The 18,001-nt window shown below is 45.5% G+C and overlaps 1 protein-coding gene across 1 annotated transcript; it reads right to left on the bottom strand.

Annotated features, from left to right (window-relative positions):
* Window positions 1-1,496: 1,496 nt before the first annotated feature.
* kcnk18 (potassium channel, subfamily K, member 18) lies at window positions 1,497-17,428 on the bottom strand. Its single transcript, XM_072690113.1, has 3 exons — window positions 16,925-17,428; window positions 15,507-15,641; window positions 1,497-3,475 (listed from the first exon to the last, which is right to left on the bottom strand). Exons 1-3 carry the CDS (start codon window positions 17,136-17,138, stop codon window positions 2,646-2,648), a joined length of 1,179 nt encoding a protein of 392 aa, XP_072546214.1. The 5' UTR covers window positions 17,139-17,428; the 3' UTR covers window positions 1,497-2,645.
* Window positions 17,429-18,001: the final 573 nt, after the last annotated feature.

Genomic DNA, 18,001 nt, shown 5'->3' with positions numbered 1-18,001 from the left:
TGCCCTGTGTGAAGGCCTCCCAGAGTGTGTGAGGGTATGTGGTTTTGACATGTGCACTAGAGGGCAGTGTTGCGTTTATTAAACCGGAATGTCCAGAAGACTCTCTGTATCCTCACTGTTCTGGTTTACAATCATTATATGATGTTTATGACGGTTACCTCCTCAGCCAGTCAGTCCTACCACTGCCTCGGGCGGCACAGAAGTGTGTCCAGTGTGTGAAGAGTGTGTGAAGAGTGTGTGCGGTGTGAAAGCATCACACATGGAGTTGAGATTTTGAAGGTGGCGTCATCACATCACCCATAAGCCCCTTCTCTGCGTATCTATACACAAACCTGAGGATTATAAATAGTCCTCAGTCACTTACTGACTGATTCACTGACTGATTCACCCAGTCATTCTGATTCTCTTGATTGACTCATTCTAATTCTCAATGATTAAATCACATACTGACCGACTGATTAAATCACTGACCGACTGATTAAATCACTGACTAATTAAATCACTCACTGACTAACTGATTGAATCATTGACTAATTGGCTCACTGACTGACTAATTGAATCACTGACTGACTGGCTGTATAATTCAATCACTGGTAAATTGACTCACTGACTGACTGATTAAATCACTGACTAAATTAATAATTGAATCACTGGCAGAGTGATTGATTGATTGAATCACTGACTGACAGATTTACTGACTGAACGATTGAATCACTGGCAGAGTGAATGATTGATTGAATCACTGACTGACTGATTCACTGACTGAACGATTGAATCACTGGCAGAGTGAATGATTGATTGAATCACTGACCAACTGATTCACTGACTGATTGATTGAATCACTGACAGACTGATTCACTGACTGACTGAATAAGTCACTAAATAACTGTATTACTGAATCACTAATAAACAGACTCTCTTGACTTGATTGAATCACTGACTAACTGTCTAACTGATTGAATCACTGGCAGAGTGAATGATTGATTGAATCACTGACCCACTGATTTAATCACTTACTGACTGTATGATTGAATGGCTGAAGGTTTGAATCGCTGATAAACTGACTCACTGAATGACTGATTGAATCACTGACTAACTGGCTGTATAATTGAATTACTGACAGATTGAATCACTAATTAACTGAATATTTGAATCACTGACTAACTGACTCACTGAACGCTTGACTGGATTGTGAGGTGTTCCCGGTATGCAGTGGTCAGCACTCCCAGAATGCACAGGGTCACTGGTGCTCATGGAGGCCCCACCTCACAACTTTACAGGACTTACAGGATCTGCTGCTAACGTCTTACCTGTACCAGGTATACTTTCAGAGGTCTTGTGGAGGCCATGCCTTGGTCAGATGGGGGCCTATGAAATATTAGCCATGTGGTTTTAATGTTATGGCATAAATGTACCATTTTGTTGTTGTTGAAGAATTCATACGAACCAAGAACAGCTTAGGAACCAAGAGGGCAGCGCAGAATCTCTCCAGCTGGGTCATATCTTTTATTTGGTCATCACACAGATACCGTACACGTTCTGTAATGAAATGCAGCAGTAAAAAAAGGGTCAGGGCGAGTTGGTCCACTGAGCTACACATCCATGCCCAGAAGAAGGAGATAGTGCTGTAATTTTGGCCATTCCTGCAGACGATGAGCTACGTCCACTCCCCATCCTGTACCAGTGCTTACCAAAATCCAGCAGGTGTTACAGAGAGGAGATTGGTGACAGTCTGAGTCCAGTGTTCGTTAGCGACATTAGCCTAGCATCTCCTGTGGTACTTAGATTTTTGGCCAAACTTCCTAGACTGGGGTTTAATCCACCCTCCTGCAAACCCATGCTATAGTGCAGGAGAAGCTGCTCGCGGTTCTGATCCGGGACTCGTTACAGCCCTCAACAGTGTCATTCCTCAAGCATGCTAGGGTCAAGCAATGCAGCCAAAGCATGAAGCTCGGTACGGCTAATCAGGACAATACTGAGTTACTGTGTAAGTGTGGTAGTCCCACAAAAGCAGATACACTATATGTCCAAATGTTTGTGGACACCCCTTCTAATGAATGCATTCAGAACTACTTTAAGCTGCACCCATTGCTGACACAGATGTGCAAATGCACACATGCACAGCTTGTCTAGTCCCTGTAGAGAAGAAGTACTGCCAACAGAATAGGACTCTCTGCAGGAGCAGATCAACATAATGAAGCTATCAGCACCATGCTGCCTAATAATGCCAGGTGTGGGCTAGTAGAGGGGTATAAAGCCCCCCAGCATTGAGCTGTGGAGCAGTGGAGGAACTGTGTCCTCTGGAATGATGGTGGTGAAGCTCCATCCAGTACTTTTGGTTTTTGATTTCAGAAGAAACAATGAGTGGGGTCAGGTGTCTCAATACTTTTGTCCATATAGTGTATACATCAGGCTAGGCACCCCTAACTACTCCGAGACAGTTGGCTTTATGGTGGTGAGTATCTAGAGGTTTGTAGCGGTCATTTATTTCCAATGGCCAGTTTCCAAGACCCAGATTAGGCCTTAGCCTGAACTTCTAGTGGTGATTCACCACCAGCACTGCAATTTGCCCAAGACTAGGCCTAATCCATGTCCAGGAATCCAGTCCTTCTGAGGGTACAGATGAGCTTTGTGCTATATAAGCCTTAAGACTCCCACTGCAAGTCGTATTTGCCCACCTTCCCCACACTGAGGCAGCTAATGCTGCGGATGAGGCGGCGGTAGCAGCTCACGATGCGCGACTGGCCCAGCTTGAAGGCCATGCTCATGATGGCCATGCCCATGATGATGAAGAGGAAGGTGAGCATGAAGAACTTGGGGTGTTTGGGGACAATGTCGCCGAAGCCGATGGTGGTGAGGGTGATGAAGCAGAAGTAGAAGGCGTCGAAGATGGTGAAGTCGTCTTCCCAAAGCGGCAGGATCAGCGCCCAGATCAGGATGTAGGCGAAGACCACCAGAAGGATGGACAAGAAGGGCACGTTGAAGCGGTCCATTTCGTGGCCGATGGACAAGAAGTCCCCGATCTTGAAGCCCACAGGCGGAGGGGGCATTTGGTTGAGTTGCGGACAAGAGCACGAGCGCGCCAGCGGCCTTTTCCGTCTGAACTTCTCTCTCGCAATAATGCGGTCAAAGATGTCCACGTTCTTGAGGAGGTAGTCTGACTTCTGCTTGACAGACGAATCGACAGCGGTCATCCGGTGGCCCTCCAGTGGCTCCTGCACCACGACATCCCGGTTGAAGATGTAGGTGCCGTCACGGACGGCGGGGAGCTCCCGAGGCTTCTTGCGTGGACTCCAAGCTCGATAGAGAAGACGCTTGCAGCTGGAGTGGAGCCTCCTGTAGCTGTTGGAGAAGAGCACGGCCAGGATGTCACCAACGTCTGTGATGACCAGCAGCATCAGCGGGATGCCCACCATGGCATAGAGGATACAGGCCACCCTGCCAGCCGGAGTCACTGGGTAGATCTCTCCATAACCTGAAAGACAGAGAGAGAGAGAGAGAGAGAGAGAGAGAGAGATGTATACCATTATGTGACCAGTATGTCATATCTGTCATTCTACGCTGGTTTCTGGTTTCTGGACTGATAAAAATGCTACAGTAAATGTAAATGACCTATGTTCTGATTGGCTACCCTTTTTGCCTTATGCAAAAAGAACTCAAGTAAAGTGTAATAGGCTGATGGGCAGGGCTAAACTGCCATAGGCTGAATTCATAGAGCTAAACTGCCATAGGCTAAAATGTCATAGGCTAAAATGCCATAGGTGGGATTAAGTGGGCAGGGCTAAACTTCCATAGGATAAATGGACCGGGCTAAACTGCCATAGACTGGAATGGCATAGCTATCTCCCATAGGCTGAATGGAAAGGGTTAAACTGCCATAGGCTGAACGGACGGGGCTACACTGCCATAGACTGAATGGGCGGAGTTAAATTGCCATAGGCTGAATGGGCAGGGTTGAACTGCCATAGGCTGAATGGGCGGGGCTAAACTGCCATAGGCTGAATGGGCGGGGCTAAACTGCCATAGGCTGAGATGGGCAGGGTTCAAGTGCCATAGACTTATGGGCAGGGTTCAAGTACAATTGACTTATGGGCAGGGTTCAACTGCCATAGGCTAAACGGGTGGAGCTAAATTGCCATAGGCTGAATGGGCAGAGTTAAATTGCCATAGGCTGAATGGGCAGGGTTAAACTGTCATAGGCTGAATGGGCAGGGTTAAACTGTCATAGGTTGAATGGGTGGAGCAAAACTGCCATAGGCTGAATGGGTAGAGCTAAACTGCCCTAGATTGAATGGGTGGAGCTAAACTGCCATAGGCTGAATGGATGGTGCTAAACTGCCAAAGGCTGAGAGAAGCAGGGTAAAACTTCCATAGTCTGAATGAGCATGGCTAAAATGCCATAGGCTGAATGGGTGGGGCTAAACTCCTGTAGCTGATGTTTTGCCAAAATAAAACATGCAAAAAGCTTCTGTGGACTCATGGGACATGTAGTTTTAGGCTGTGGCTACAGCTGCACTGCTACAGAACAGCCAATGGAGGGCAGCTGTCTCTGTGTTCATGGCTATTGTTCCCAGGGCGAGCTCACATTTCAAACAGGAGAACCCCGGTGGGACTCTTTTCATTTCACTTATTTTAAGCATGCGGGAGTGTTATCAGTGCTGCCCCCACTTCACTCAGTCAGTCTTCAAGTGTGCGTCAGGAGTCTTGCTGTCTGGGCTGACTGCACCTGTTGGGTCTCACCTGTAGAGCTGTCTGTCTTTGTAACCGTGAGCCGTACTGTGTCAGAAACCCACATAAGCAAATGTATTACTGATCAGCTTTGGGGTTGATTTGGGGTAAACTGTGGGATGCCCTCTTCACCAGTTAGATTCACCAGTCTGTCAAATTCCTCAAGTGTGCTGATGACCTCACCATCGTTCGGCTGATCTCAGAAAGTGATGCTGCTTGGAGGTATTTGGAGCGCTCCACTGGCTGTTCTATGTTGCAACACAGTACGACACCAATGATGTCATCCTAAGCTAACGAATCGTGAGCACATCAGATTTCATGACCAGGAACTCAAATACTTGGAAGTTGAATCCATCAGCAGCTCACTTAAATGGGACCTGAGCTTCTGCCAACATCCTCAAGAAGGTCCAAAAAGCTCTCTAGCTCCTCAGACAGCTGTAAAGAGTAAAGAAGCAGCTGCTGATGGTGTTTCTACTCTACTCTTCAACCAGAGTGTACTGACATCATCCTTCACCGTCTCGTAAGGCAACAACGACTCGCACACCAAAAGGAAGCTGGAGCAGATTATGGGCAAAGCCCAGCCATAACATTAAAACCACCTGTCTCATATTGTGTACCTCTTCTACCTTGTCTGGAAGCTTTAGCCGGGCTAGCTCTCACTGTGAGCTGTTGATGAAACTACTTCCACCATGTTTGGAGGATGTACCTTAGCCGGACTATCTCTCACTGTGAGTTGTAGATAAAACTACCTACACCATGTTTGGAAGATCTATGTTAGCCTGTCTAGCTCTCACTGTGAGCTGTTGATGAAGCTACCTCCACCATGTTTGGAAGCTGTTCGTTAGCCTGCCTAGCTCTCAATGTGAGTTGTTGATGAAACTACCGTCACCATGTTTGGAGGCTATACTTTAGCCTGGCTAGCTCTCACTGTGAGCTGTTGATGATGCTACCTCCACCATGTTTGGTAGCTGTACTGTAGCCTGGTTAGCTCTCACTGTAAGCTGTTGATGAAGCAGTCTCTACCATGTTTGGAGGCTATACGTTAGCCTGGCTAGCTCTCACTGTGAGTTGTTGATCTGCTTTAACACTGTGCTGTATTACAGCCAGAAGGAGGCAGATGCAAGTAATATGGGCGTGAATTCAGAGACTTTTACACCAAACTTAGTCATCAAACGCACTCACCATAATAATGTGCATTTCTTTTTTTGCTAAGCTGCTTTCTGAACGTTCTGAAAAAGCTCTTGTCTGCTCTTATAAGGCACTAATGAATAAAGAGAGAAGTGCTGCCAGCTTTTAGATGGTCTTTCCTCGTCCTTCTGCTGCCTTGTTGGCAAACAAAGCTGTTATCAGCTCTTAGCTGTAGTGTTCGCTGAGAGTTGTACAGGATCGGATAACAGATCTAAACAGACTGGGGAAGACGATGTACAGCGCCGTTCCCTCAGGACACAGCGCCAACTCTAAAGTGCCCCCGCCACCACATCCACAGCAACTTTAGCGAGGCCCTGTAAGTACAGTCTATTACAGAGCTTTAGCTAGTGATGGGGATGGGTGTAGTTATTTGAATATATTGATAAGCAAACGCATTGTTTACTTAATGAGGTGTTTCAGTTTCAGGCGGTGAAAACCTGTTCTCCACCTCCTGTCCTGTTAGCCAGTGTACGGCTGATTACGGTTCATTTGCGCTCTCACTGCTATACACTATGACCTCTTGATGTAGCAAGGCTGACACTACACATTGAGTAGCCTTATAGGCTTTTTAAAAGGTTAATACATCACTGCCACCTACTGTGTATACACTATAAATATATACACACTACATGGACAAAAGTATTGGGACACCTGCTCATTCATTGTTTCTTCCGAAATCAAGTTAAAGGTATTAAAAAGAGCTGATCCTGCTTTTGTTGGAGTAACTGTCTCTACTGTCCAGGGAAGAAGGCTTTCTACTAGATTTGGAGGAAGATTGCTGTGAGGATTTGATTGGATTCAGCGACATGAGGGTTAGTGAGGTCAGGATGTTGGATGATCACCTCCCGTCTCATCATCCCCAACACCACAACTCATCCCAGCAATGGGTGCAACTTAAAGTACCCGAAAGCATTCATTAGAAGGGGTGTCTACAAACATTTGAACAAGAAATATGGTAACAATCATACCTAAAATGAAGGTTGGTTACTTTTAGGTCCTCAAGGCCTATAACATGTTGGCCTTGTTGATATGGATGCCCACCAGGGTCAGTGATGGGACCAGCAGGGGTTAAACATGGCCCCCGTCTGGGTTGTACACTGCACGTGGGGCCTAGAACGGACCCGTTTGAGATTAAGGCGGGCTGTTTCCACTCAAAGCCCATGCCCATCTGGAGCCCACCGAGCCCATGTTCCACCCATGTGAGTTCTGCATAAGCATGGTATGCCAGTATGCTATACTCTGAACCTATATTCCCTATATAGGACAGAGCTGTGGGCATACAGAAAGAAAGGACAGGTGAAAGTGTGATCCATGAAGACATGAAGATGAGAAGATGGGTGTGTTTAAGAGCACTGTTAATGGCCCTCCCCCTCCTCAGCGCTTACAGTAATCAATTTAAGACTGTTATGAAGACTGTCAACAATACCTATGCAGCTCATGCTTTGTCAGACCTAATGCACATCCGCCGTGCGTGGCTAATGGACGGGTAGATAACGACCTGAGGCCAAGACAAATCAACCAGAAGATATCCTCTGGATGGCCGTTTCCACATCAGACACACTGGACTACACAGTTGCTTGTCCAGCAGGTTTGGGGTTCATACTTGCTTTCATACTTTTAGCACATTGTAGATAGCAAGTAATGCAAGATTGTCTAACCCAGTTAGCATGCTGCTGCTAACTGCATTGCTTCAAAACAATGCCTGTAGAAATCATGGGCGCCGTGGTTTTGTTCCCTTCTGTTCTACAGAAATTAAGCCTGCAACCAGAGACCAGAGGTGGCGCCACAGTCACCTACTCATTTGGTAGACCAACCCCCTTCTCCCAGACCGAGCCGCAGTGTCTCAGACCGTCTTCATCGAGCTTCCAGCGCAAGAGCAGAGCGGATTTCCCCCTGGATTCCCAGCTTGTCCGGTAAGTGGACGCTCCAACAGTAAGTTCGGAGCTGCACATATCATACTGCAACCAGCCAGCAGAAGCGCTAGACCTGTGGTTGCTTCACCTTTGAGAGATGATGGGCTTTCCATGTTTCCTACAGGTGTGGGCTTCATGAAGGATGCTTATGCTACTCTGGTGCTGGTTTAGCTAGTCATCCAGCAGCACAGTCATACTGGTGACCAGACCCGAAGGTTCTGCCCCTGCCATATTCCAGTGCTAAACTCAGGCACTGGCCACAGCTGCCCACTAGAAACGGGTGCCATCTCCATCTCCAAGCTTTTTAAACACCTACAACTTCAATAATATGTCCATTTATTTAGATATGGGAGCCAATTTCACAATAAACCGTGACAGGGTGGAATGTGACGGGGTGGTACGTGATAAGGAGGTAAAGTTCATCCCAAAAAAGACAAGTTCTTCATGTGGTCAAGTTCTGTAGTCCTTCAGAATCTGTAAGAATCCAGGTGATATTCCCCAGAATTTGAATGCCAAGCCTGCTGCTCGATAACTACCCTCCTGCAGAGTTCAGCGCCTAATCTGCCCCATCTGACTGCAGTGTTGAGATGGTGTTAAGGTGCTGGATCAGATGTGTTTGATTAGTTAGACTGGGGCTGGAAGCAGGTTGTGCAGGCTGGCTTCCCTCCAGGAGCATGGCTGAGTAATCTCTCCGGGAGACGCTGAAACATAGTTTTAAAATGAGGCTGATTACGAACGAGAAGCCTGAGAGAGAGAGAGAGAGAGAGAGAGAGAGAGAGGCTGCATCCTAATTAAGTCCATACCCACGTTCCTTCCATCGCCAGGTTCCTCTGTGTTGTGGTGCATAGACCTATAGGCAGTATAACTAGGCTATAGTATAAATCTGCATGTATCATAGCAGTGGTTCTCAGGGCCCTCCAGTTGGTCCCACTTCAGCCTCCAGTCTAAAACTTGAACAGTTGAATGCTGTATTTGAGGAGTTATGCAATGTTCTGAAGTAGCACAGCACTGAATTCCTCATGAATACATGTATCATAGAACCACTGGGAACCCTAAAGATAAACATGACCTTATGGGCACCATGCTGCCTAGTGCCAGGCGTGGGCTAGAGGGGTGTAACGCCCCCCAGCATTGAGGAGCTGTGGAGCAGTGGAAGAACTGTGTTCCTTGGAATGATGGTGGTGGAGCTCCATCCAGTACTTTTGGATGAGATGAGTTGGTGGGGTGGTGATCATCAAACATCATCAGACGGATACTCCAACAAAAGCAGGATTAATACCCTTAATTTCAGAAGTAACAAAGAAAGAGCAGGCGTCCAATTACTTTTGTCCTTATAGTATATCTTGACTCTTTCTGCTTAAGAAGAACTTAAAACTAAATCATTTCAAACGTGTCACCCAAAAATAGTTGTAACTGTGGAGGAACCTCTTACCATGCTTTGAGGAACCTTAGAGGAACCTCTTTCTTTTAAAAAACTTCCTCCACAGGTTCCTCCACAGTTTTAAACGTCCAAACGTTCCTCAAGGATCGTACACGTTTAACAGTGTATAGGTTTCATTGTGTCAACAAGTCAATTATTCCACAGCCACATTAATGTCACATGGGTTCAGCAGGGTTCGCTGAGAGCCTTTAATTTGTTGCAGGGAACTCTAAAACTGCTACCCACAATCCTCCAACAAGATCTAATGCAGCTTCTGTCGGAAATGAGCGTTCAGGAACCAGCCTATATGGTTTCCAGGAAATAGCCTAGCACGTGCTAGCTTCTAAGCTCAGCGCTAGGAAACGTTCCACCGCAGGGAAGTGTTCTGTGGTTTCTGTGGGAAACCAGTTGCAGCTAATGGTTTATGGGAGGGTGACATCATCACTCGAGAGGTTACTGGTTCAGAAGACGCATGCCAGCGCAGAGTATGGCCCCCCTACCGACTGGCTCTCGGGCGTCTACAGGTGTGTGCATTCAGTCAGTCGACCAGCCTCCCGCTCTCGCCCTCTTTCTGTCTCGTCACCCATCAGCTGTTTGGAAAGCGGTCCAAGCCTTTTTTCAGCCTTTATGTCAGAGGCAAACTATTCCCCGCTGTCTCTCTTCAGCTTTCCCGCTCTTTTAGGCGCAGCACTGACTGTGGACTGAGGACTGTACAGCAGAAAAGGCCTATTAGCTTTAGCATTAGCATCTCGTTTCAGCATTTGTGGTCTAAAAGCTTATCCTTGTGTACAAATCAATGCAGCTGCTTCAGTGTTCGACGTGCACGGCCATAAGTGTTGCTCAAGAGGTTCAGCTATGCTTTACAGCTTTGCCTACATTACTGGTGAGGGCTCTGTCTGGGGCCCTGTTCCACATAGAGAAGCTGTGTGTGAATCTTCAAACCAAACAACCCAATGAATTATGGGTAGGCCATGTCTAGTACTAGTGTACATCGCTCGTAAACTGCTTATTGTGCTGCATTGTGGGATTGTTAGAGTGCACTATGTTTTTTGGACACCCCAAAGCAGTGCCCTATATAGTGAATAGGGCATGCCTGTTCTTTACATTAGCCATTAGGGAGGGTGAACTATGGGGAATGGCAAAGACTAAGTTACACATTTATAGTGCTTATGAAATATTATAGGATATTAGGACCCACTGATTAGACTGGATTCTCCATTTGAACAGTCCAGGAACTGTCCGTTGACTTTCTGGAAAATATACCTATATATTAATGCAATATATAAGTATATTTACTTCATATTTATACATAAATATAAGTCATAGCTGTCCTCAGATATTAGTGTTGATATCCTAAATAAAAAGCAGGCCTATAAATAATTCACAAAAAATCATGCATCATTCATAACGCTATCTATAATACATATAACGTATATTATCATATATATATATACACACTCACACATATATATATATAGTATACATATACGTATACATATACATGATATAATAATATATATACTCATGTAGAACTGAATACTTCATATATGTCAAATGAATAGATTATGACCATCATATTTAATAGTATATGTTTATATTTATATTTATTACTGTTCATTTATAGGGAGCGCTTCTAACCCTGCAACCATGTTTACCAGTCCACTTTCAATTGCATGCTAGCCGGCTACACCCTACAGGGTCAGGCTCGCTAAACTAGGCTATTTTGAAAGCCTTGGAAAGTGAACTGTCCCAAATGCGGTGAAGACGGCCGGCCTTTCAGTGAAGTCCTCAGCTCGACAGCAGCTCTGCTGAGCACTGAACTGAGGCTAGCTTAGATAGCACAACTGGGTGGGCTAAAGAGCTTAGCATACAAATGAGAAATGGGTCCTTAGACGCTGTAAAAATAGAGCAGGGCTCTGTTCAGCATAGCTGTCTGAGGGCCTCGTTTGATCTGAGCTTTCTCTGAGAACTCCTGAGGACGCTTCAGCCGAGCTAAAGGCAGCCAACGGGTATATTCATGCAACAGCGCTAACGGAAGCTAGCCTAGTTAGCTCAGTTAGATGGGGAGGCCTTGGATTTAGAGTGGGCTAAAGTTTTAAGCAGTACAACTGCATGTACTCAAGTACACATTTGAAGGATTTGTACTTTCTGCTAATGCTAATACCTTTGCTTCTACTGACGTCAGCAATCTGCCTTTTACCTTCAGTTTCATTCTTCATTCTTTCCCGGTTTAAGTTGATTGTGTTTGCTTGGTTCAGCTAGAGTGACCAAATGTCCTACGTTTACCACTTTTTGGCATGTGAAAAAGACGTCCAGCCGGGATTAAACTGTGTTAAATGTCGGGATTTCGCATCGAGCTCACATCAGCGTTAGCTTCTTACTGCCATTGTTGGTCTACATGTACCTGCATCTACATTAACCATTGGTCAAACTGCCTTCCACCACAGCCTAAAAATACCTAAAAGGTTTAATTTTACCACCCTGTTACGTAGCATTTTGTTCTATGCCTATATAAAATGTTACGTAACAGGGTGGTAAAATTAAACCTTTTTTCATACATATATATATATATATATATATATATATATTGCCATGGAAAAATAAATATTAAAAAATATATATGTATATATTATATTGCCATGAAAAAATATGTAACAGGGTGGTAAAATGTTTTAATGTGTTACGTTTTTACTAATTTGTTGAAATGAAAGGCTATTTATTAGTCTTAGTAAATGAATAAATGTTTGGGTAAAAATATGAATTAATGTACCCGCATATTATTAAAAGTATTGACATTCCTTCCTCAGGTAGAAGTGAGTGGAGATACAAGGGTTTAAAATACTTCTATAAAAGCTGAAGTATCAAATTAAGCTTTTTACTCCAGTAAAAGTGTAAAAGTACTGGTTTCAGAACCACTTCAAGTAGAAAAGTAAAAGTAATGGAAGGAAAACAAAGGCCGAAAGCTTAGGCCACGCCACAGGGGTCTATAGTGCACTACTCTCCTAGCCTGCTTTACTGTAGCTCACACATCTCACGTTAGCCTTTCACGCCACGCCTAAAGCATCCAAAGTGAGAAGAATAGAGTTGCTGAACTCAGAGGTGCTGAATGGACTGAGAAGCTCCACTGCAGTTCTAGATGTTACTCAACTTCTTTCATTAATACAGTATTGAGCTGTATTCCTCCTGAGACCAAGAAAAGCTAATCCGCCTCCGCAAACCCACTAATGAGTCAGATGCACATATTTGTAAGAGGAAAAACTCTCAGCTAATGCTTGAAGTCATGGACTGTAGAAATGGACAGATGTCATTCTGAGGTCACTAACTGACCACGCAGCTCCTGCATTGTAAGCAGCTAAATTCTGACGTTCAGGTTGACCTAATGGTCCATTAGCCTGTAGGGTAAGAGTGCTGAGACTTTCTCCAGAGACATTACCTACCCTGCGGTGGAAACCAGCAGGACTCATATTTGCATGAGGTTTGCATCGTTTAGTGCTTTTTTTTTGACCGCACAGTCTTACTTCATAATGGACCAGGCACAGTCAACGGTCAACGACCCCTCCTCATTGTCCGCATTTCTCCTTTATGGAGAAACCTGCTTATATAATGTTAAAAATAAGTCAAATGATTGCGTAACAACCTCAAAATGAGAGCAGTTTGCACCGAACAGCCAAAACATTAGAACCCATTCAAGCCTGGTGAAGTGAATAACTAACTCTGATGATCTGGTTCCAGAATCAGAATCTGAGACACTTTGACAAGAACTGAACTGTGATGTTCTAGACAATGACTGGGTCAGAACAGCAGGTCTGCAGTGGTCAGTACCAACAAGGCAGGCTCACTGAAGCTCATGGCCCACCTCAAAACTTACAGGACACCTTCAGGGGTCTTGTGAAGTCCATGCCTCAGCGGGTCAGAGCTGTTCTGGTGGCAGAAGGCGGCCTACGCAATATTAGGCAGGTGTTTTTACAGTCACGGCTGATCAGCTTCTATTGACGAGATGGGTTTTTGAGTTGCTGTCCTCATGCTGCGGTTGGACAGGCTAGCTGGGCTTACTGGACCACTGAGCCACTCCCAGAGCAGCATTAATAGAGCACAGCTTCTGCTTGTCTTTGTTTACTGCGTCTGGCCTGGGCTGCTTCACTGAGAGATTAGCCAGCTGGGTGGTCCACTACTGACTGATAGGGCAGTTTCATTTCTTTCTTCAGAGACCAGCACCTCCTCACAGCTGAGTGTCTCTGATTCTACTTGAGTGAGTCCAGATGAACCTATTGGCTCCATGCTGCCTAATGCCAGGCGTGGGCTAGAGGGGTATAAAGCCCCCCAGCATTGAGGAGCTGTGGAGCAGTGGAAGAACTGTGTTCTCTGCAATGATGGTGGAGGAGCTCCATCCAGTACTTTTGGATGGGATGAGTTGGCGATGATGAGGTGGGGTGGTGATCATCCATCCTACATCCTGACCTCACTAACATGCTCTTGTCGCTAAATGCAATCAAATCCTCACAGCAATGCTTCTCCGCCAGAATCTAGTAGAAAGTCTTCTTCTCTGGACAGTAGAGACAGTTACTCCAACAGAATCAGCATCAGCTCTTTTAATACCTTTGATTTGAGAAGAAACCACTAAAGAGCAGGTGTCCCAATACTTTTGTCCATTTAGTGTATCAGTCAAGTCTCACATATGGAGCCTCTTTTTGGTTCTCCAGGCTAATCTCTCTGAAGGAGATATGCATGTGTTGACTCTCTGCTGTCCGTCCACGGTTGACCCGGTTACAGTTAGTAGCCCTGCTTTCGCTCTGTGTGCTCATGACAGGCCATTATGGCCAAAGTACACAATGTGTCATTGTACCATGCAAATAATGTCAACACAGTCACACTTACATGGGGGGGAGTGGGGTGGGGAAGGGGGTGGGGTTGTGGGTGAACTAAACTTTAGCTCAGAACCGAGACAACAAGTGAAAGTACTGTACGGCAACAGCTAGATTTTACTAATTTGACTAATTTTACTAATTTTTACCATTTTACTAATTATCCAGTAATGCCCAGCTAGAAAGTGCATGGAAATGGGTGTAGCGTAACCATCGAAATGGGTGCATCCATACACGTGCATCCATACACGTAGCGTAGAAATGGGTGCAGTGTAGCCATGGAAACAAGTAGAGTGCAACTATGGAAACGGGTACATACTATTGTAACTATGGCATTAGTGTATGGTAACTATGGAATCGGGTGTAGCATAACTATAGTATTGATTGTAGTGTAACCATTGAAGCATAGCATGTAAGTGCAATGTACTGCATCTGTACTAAACCTGGTACTAAACCCTGTACTAAATCTGAACTAAACCCAGTACAAAACCGATACTAAACACAGTACTAAGTCCAGTACTAAACCTGTACTAAACACAGCACCAAACTTATACTAGACCAGTACAAAACCCTGAACTAAACCTTTACTAAACCCACTACAAAACACAGCATCAAACCTGTACTAAACCAGTACTAAACCCAGTGCTAAACCATGTACTGAACACAGCATCAAACCTGTACTAAACCCAGTACTTAACCTGTACTAAACCATGTGCTAAACCCAGCACTAAACCTGTACTACACCCAGTGCTAAGCCTGTACCAACCCATTTACTAAACACAGTACTAAGCCTGTACTAAACCCAGTACTAAACCTATACTAAACCCTACACTAATCCTATACTAAACCCAGTACTAACCCTGTACTAAACACAGTACTAAACCCTGTACTGAACCCAGTGCTAAACCCAGTACTAACCCTATACTAAACCCTACACTAATCCTATACTAAACCCAGTACTAACCCTATACTAAACCAAGTACTAAACCCTGTACTAAACCAGTACTAAATCCTGTACTAAACCCAGTACTAACCCTATGCTAAACCCAGTACTAAACCCTGTACTAAACCCAGTACTAACCCTATACTAAACCCTGTCCTAAACCCTGTACTAAACCCAGTACTAACCCTATACTTAACCCAGTACTAAACCATGTACTAAACCCAGTACTAACTCTATACTAAACCCAGTACTAAACCCAGTACTGAACCAGTACTATGTACCCACAAACAGTTTGCTGGGGAGGGGGGGGTTGAAAAGGGGAACCTGCACCTGTTACAGTTATTTAATCAAGCATGAGGTTCTTCCTGTTCTGACTTATCTGTTTCTTCAAAGAACGAGTGAAAGTGAAAGTGAGAGAGAGCGAGAGAGATGAGCAGAGAGTGCAGCCTCACCCACAGTGGTGAAGACCGTGCAGCAGAAGAAGAGCGAGCCGTAGAAGTGCCACCTGTCCGGCCCCTGAGACCACACGGCCTTGTACTCCTTCACGATCTTCCTCCCCACCGTGTCCAGAACGTCCTCCTCTGAGCCTGGACGGGCCGGAGAAGCTCAGGGTGAGAATGTGAACCACAGGGAAACACATATCTGAAACATCTGAGATCTGCTCAGCAAGATCAAAGCCCACGGTTGGGCAAGGGCTCATTTGCATAGTGCATCATTCTGTGAGATCAACATCACAGAGTTTAAATACTGAAGATCAAACATCGCCGTATCATGATGGTGATAAGTAATATTGATAAATACAAAAAATTATACATTTTCTTTGGGGATTATTTTTTGCCGTACCACTCCCTGCAGCATGTATCCCTCCACCCTTTTAATGATATGCAATTTTAAAAACAGGTTTTAGAGCCAGAATTTGATTTATTTTTCTTTACAAATCCATCAAAAAGAAATGACTTTTTGAAATTACTTATTAAACAGCTCAATTTACACCTGATTTACATATTTTAGCAAGAGCTGGAACTTTAGGTGCTATTCCACCTTCACACTGGGCCACAGTGCGCGGAGTGATACCGCACAGTGTGCTGAGGGAAAAGTGGTTCCGGTTACTGCACCTTTCCTTGGATGATGGTGATAAGTAATATTGATAAATACAAAAAATTATACATTTTCTTTGGGGACTATTTTTTGCCGTACCACTCTCTGCAGCATGTATCCCTCCACCATTTTAATGATATGCAATTTTAAAAACAGGTTTTAGAGACTTTGAAACTTTGATTTATTTTTCTTTGCAAAAGAAAATGACCTTATTTACATATTTTAGCAAGAGCTGGAACTACATTCTCATCCGCATAACATTCCAACTTTAGGTGCTATTCCACCTTCACACTGGGCCACAGTGCGCGGAGTGATACCACACAGTGTGCTGAGGGAAAAGTGGTTCCGGTAACTCCACCTTTCCTTGAATTTTGATAATAAATAAAAACAAATTAATAAAAACAAACAAAAAATATACATTTTTATTGGGGACTATTTTTTGCCATACAGCCCCCTCCAAATTGCACATGTATCCCTCCACCACTTTAATGATCTGGTTCTAAAAGCAGGTTCTAGAGCCGAGCTCTTCTCAGAACTCTGGTAGAACCGTGTCTCAGGCATCAGGCAAAGTCAGCAGGAAGGTTATCTAGAACCGAACCCACCGAACCCCCTGAACCCCCACTCTAACTGACCCTGTTCACATCTTAAGCTTTCCATTATTTAAGAATTTGGGGAATTTGGTGGAGTTCCCCTTTAAGGTGAACAGCTGACCCGTGCAGGACAGCGGTTCTCCTGGGACCCGAACTAAGAGTTACCCAAACAGGTTCGTTACCGGAGTTGTTGCGTGCTGTGTGCACCACCTCGCGCACGAATTTCCTGTAGCCGTCGGGGGTCTCGAGCGTCCCGTTCCCGGAGCGTCTTCCCTCGATGGCGTGGAAGAGCGCGGCGCCCAGCAGCGCGTAGACGATCAGGGAGAGGATGAGGGCGGCGTGGGGCAGCAGCGCCACCGCGCACGCGGGACCCCGCCGCTTCTCCGCTGCGCGCATCGCCTTGGAGAGTTCGGTGTGCGCGCGCACAGGCTGCAGTTCAGGCGTCCACTGCTCCTCAGCTCGGGACCATCTCTTACCCTGGACTTCGCGTCTGACCAAGTGTCTGATCACGCCCCTCCGGCTCTCCCTCTGGACCGCTTTGAGAGATGCGACAGGTGTGCGCGCTTTGAGCGTGAACGCGCCTCAATAACGCGCTTTGAATAGCGCGGAATGCGTAAAGGGGGGCTGGAGAAGTGCGCGTTGTTGTCCAACCCCCTCCTTCTGCTGCTAGCTTGGCTGGAAGTGTGATGATGGTAGTGTGTGTGTGTGTGTGTGTGTGTGTGTGTGTGTGTGTCTCTATATATGCAGGGTTGCCGCACCCATTGAACTTCCTGTCACTACACACAACACTACAGGCTGACATCAGCGTTCTGCAGCATACAGAAGAACCCCAACACCAGAGGGGTTCCGCTCGGAGCGGATATTCAGTGAGCTGGGCTTTACTGCATTCGCTTCCATATAAACCGAAACCCTGCTGTAAAACAAAAACATCGTAAAAATGGTCCAATGACCGCCAGCCAATCAAAAGCTGCAGCGGAAAAACGTTAAAACATTAAAATCACCGAATATTTTTTTCTTCAATTTTCTGCAGAGAAAAAAGCGAACTGTCCGTCAAACGCTGAGAGAATAGTCCTGTGGTAGCAGGAGAGTGAGCACGGGCACACTGCCAGCTCAGACATACACTCAGCACTACAAGCCATACAAGCCCCCAACCGAAGAGAAGGTAGCCCTGGGGGAACGACCACACACTGACGTGAGCCAGTGTCAGTGACTGGAGGACACGCCCTGTATGTAAATAGACGGTGCCAGGAGCCAATTGG

This window comes from Salminus brasiliensis, chromosome 10 (genome assembly GCF_030463535.1).
Source record: "Salminus brasiliensis chromosome 10, fSalBra1.hap2, whole genome shotgun sequence".
NCBI lineage: Eukaryota > Metazoa > Chordata > Actinopteri > Characiformes > Bryconidae > Salminus > Salminus brasiliensis.
This window is presented reverse-complemented; position numbering and strand designations above follow the sequence as displayed.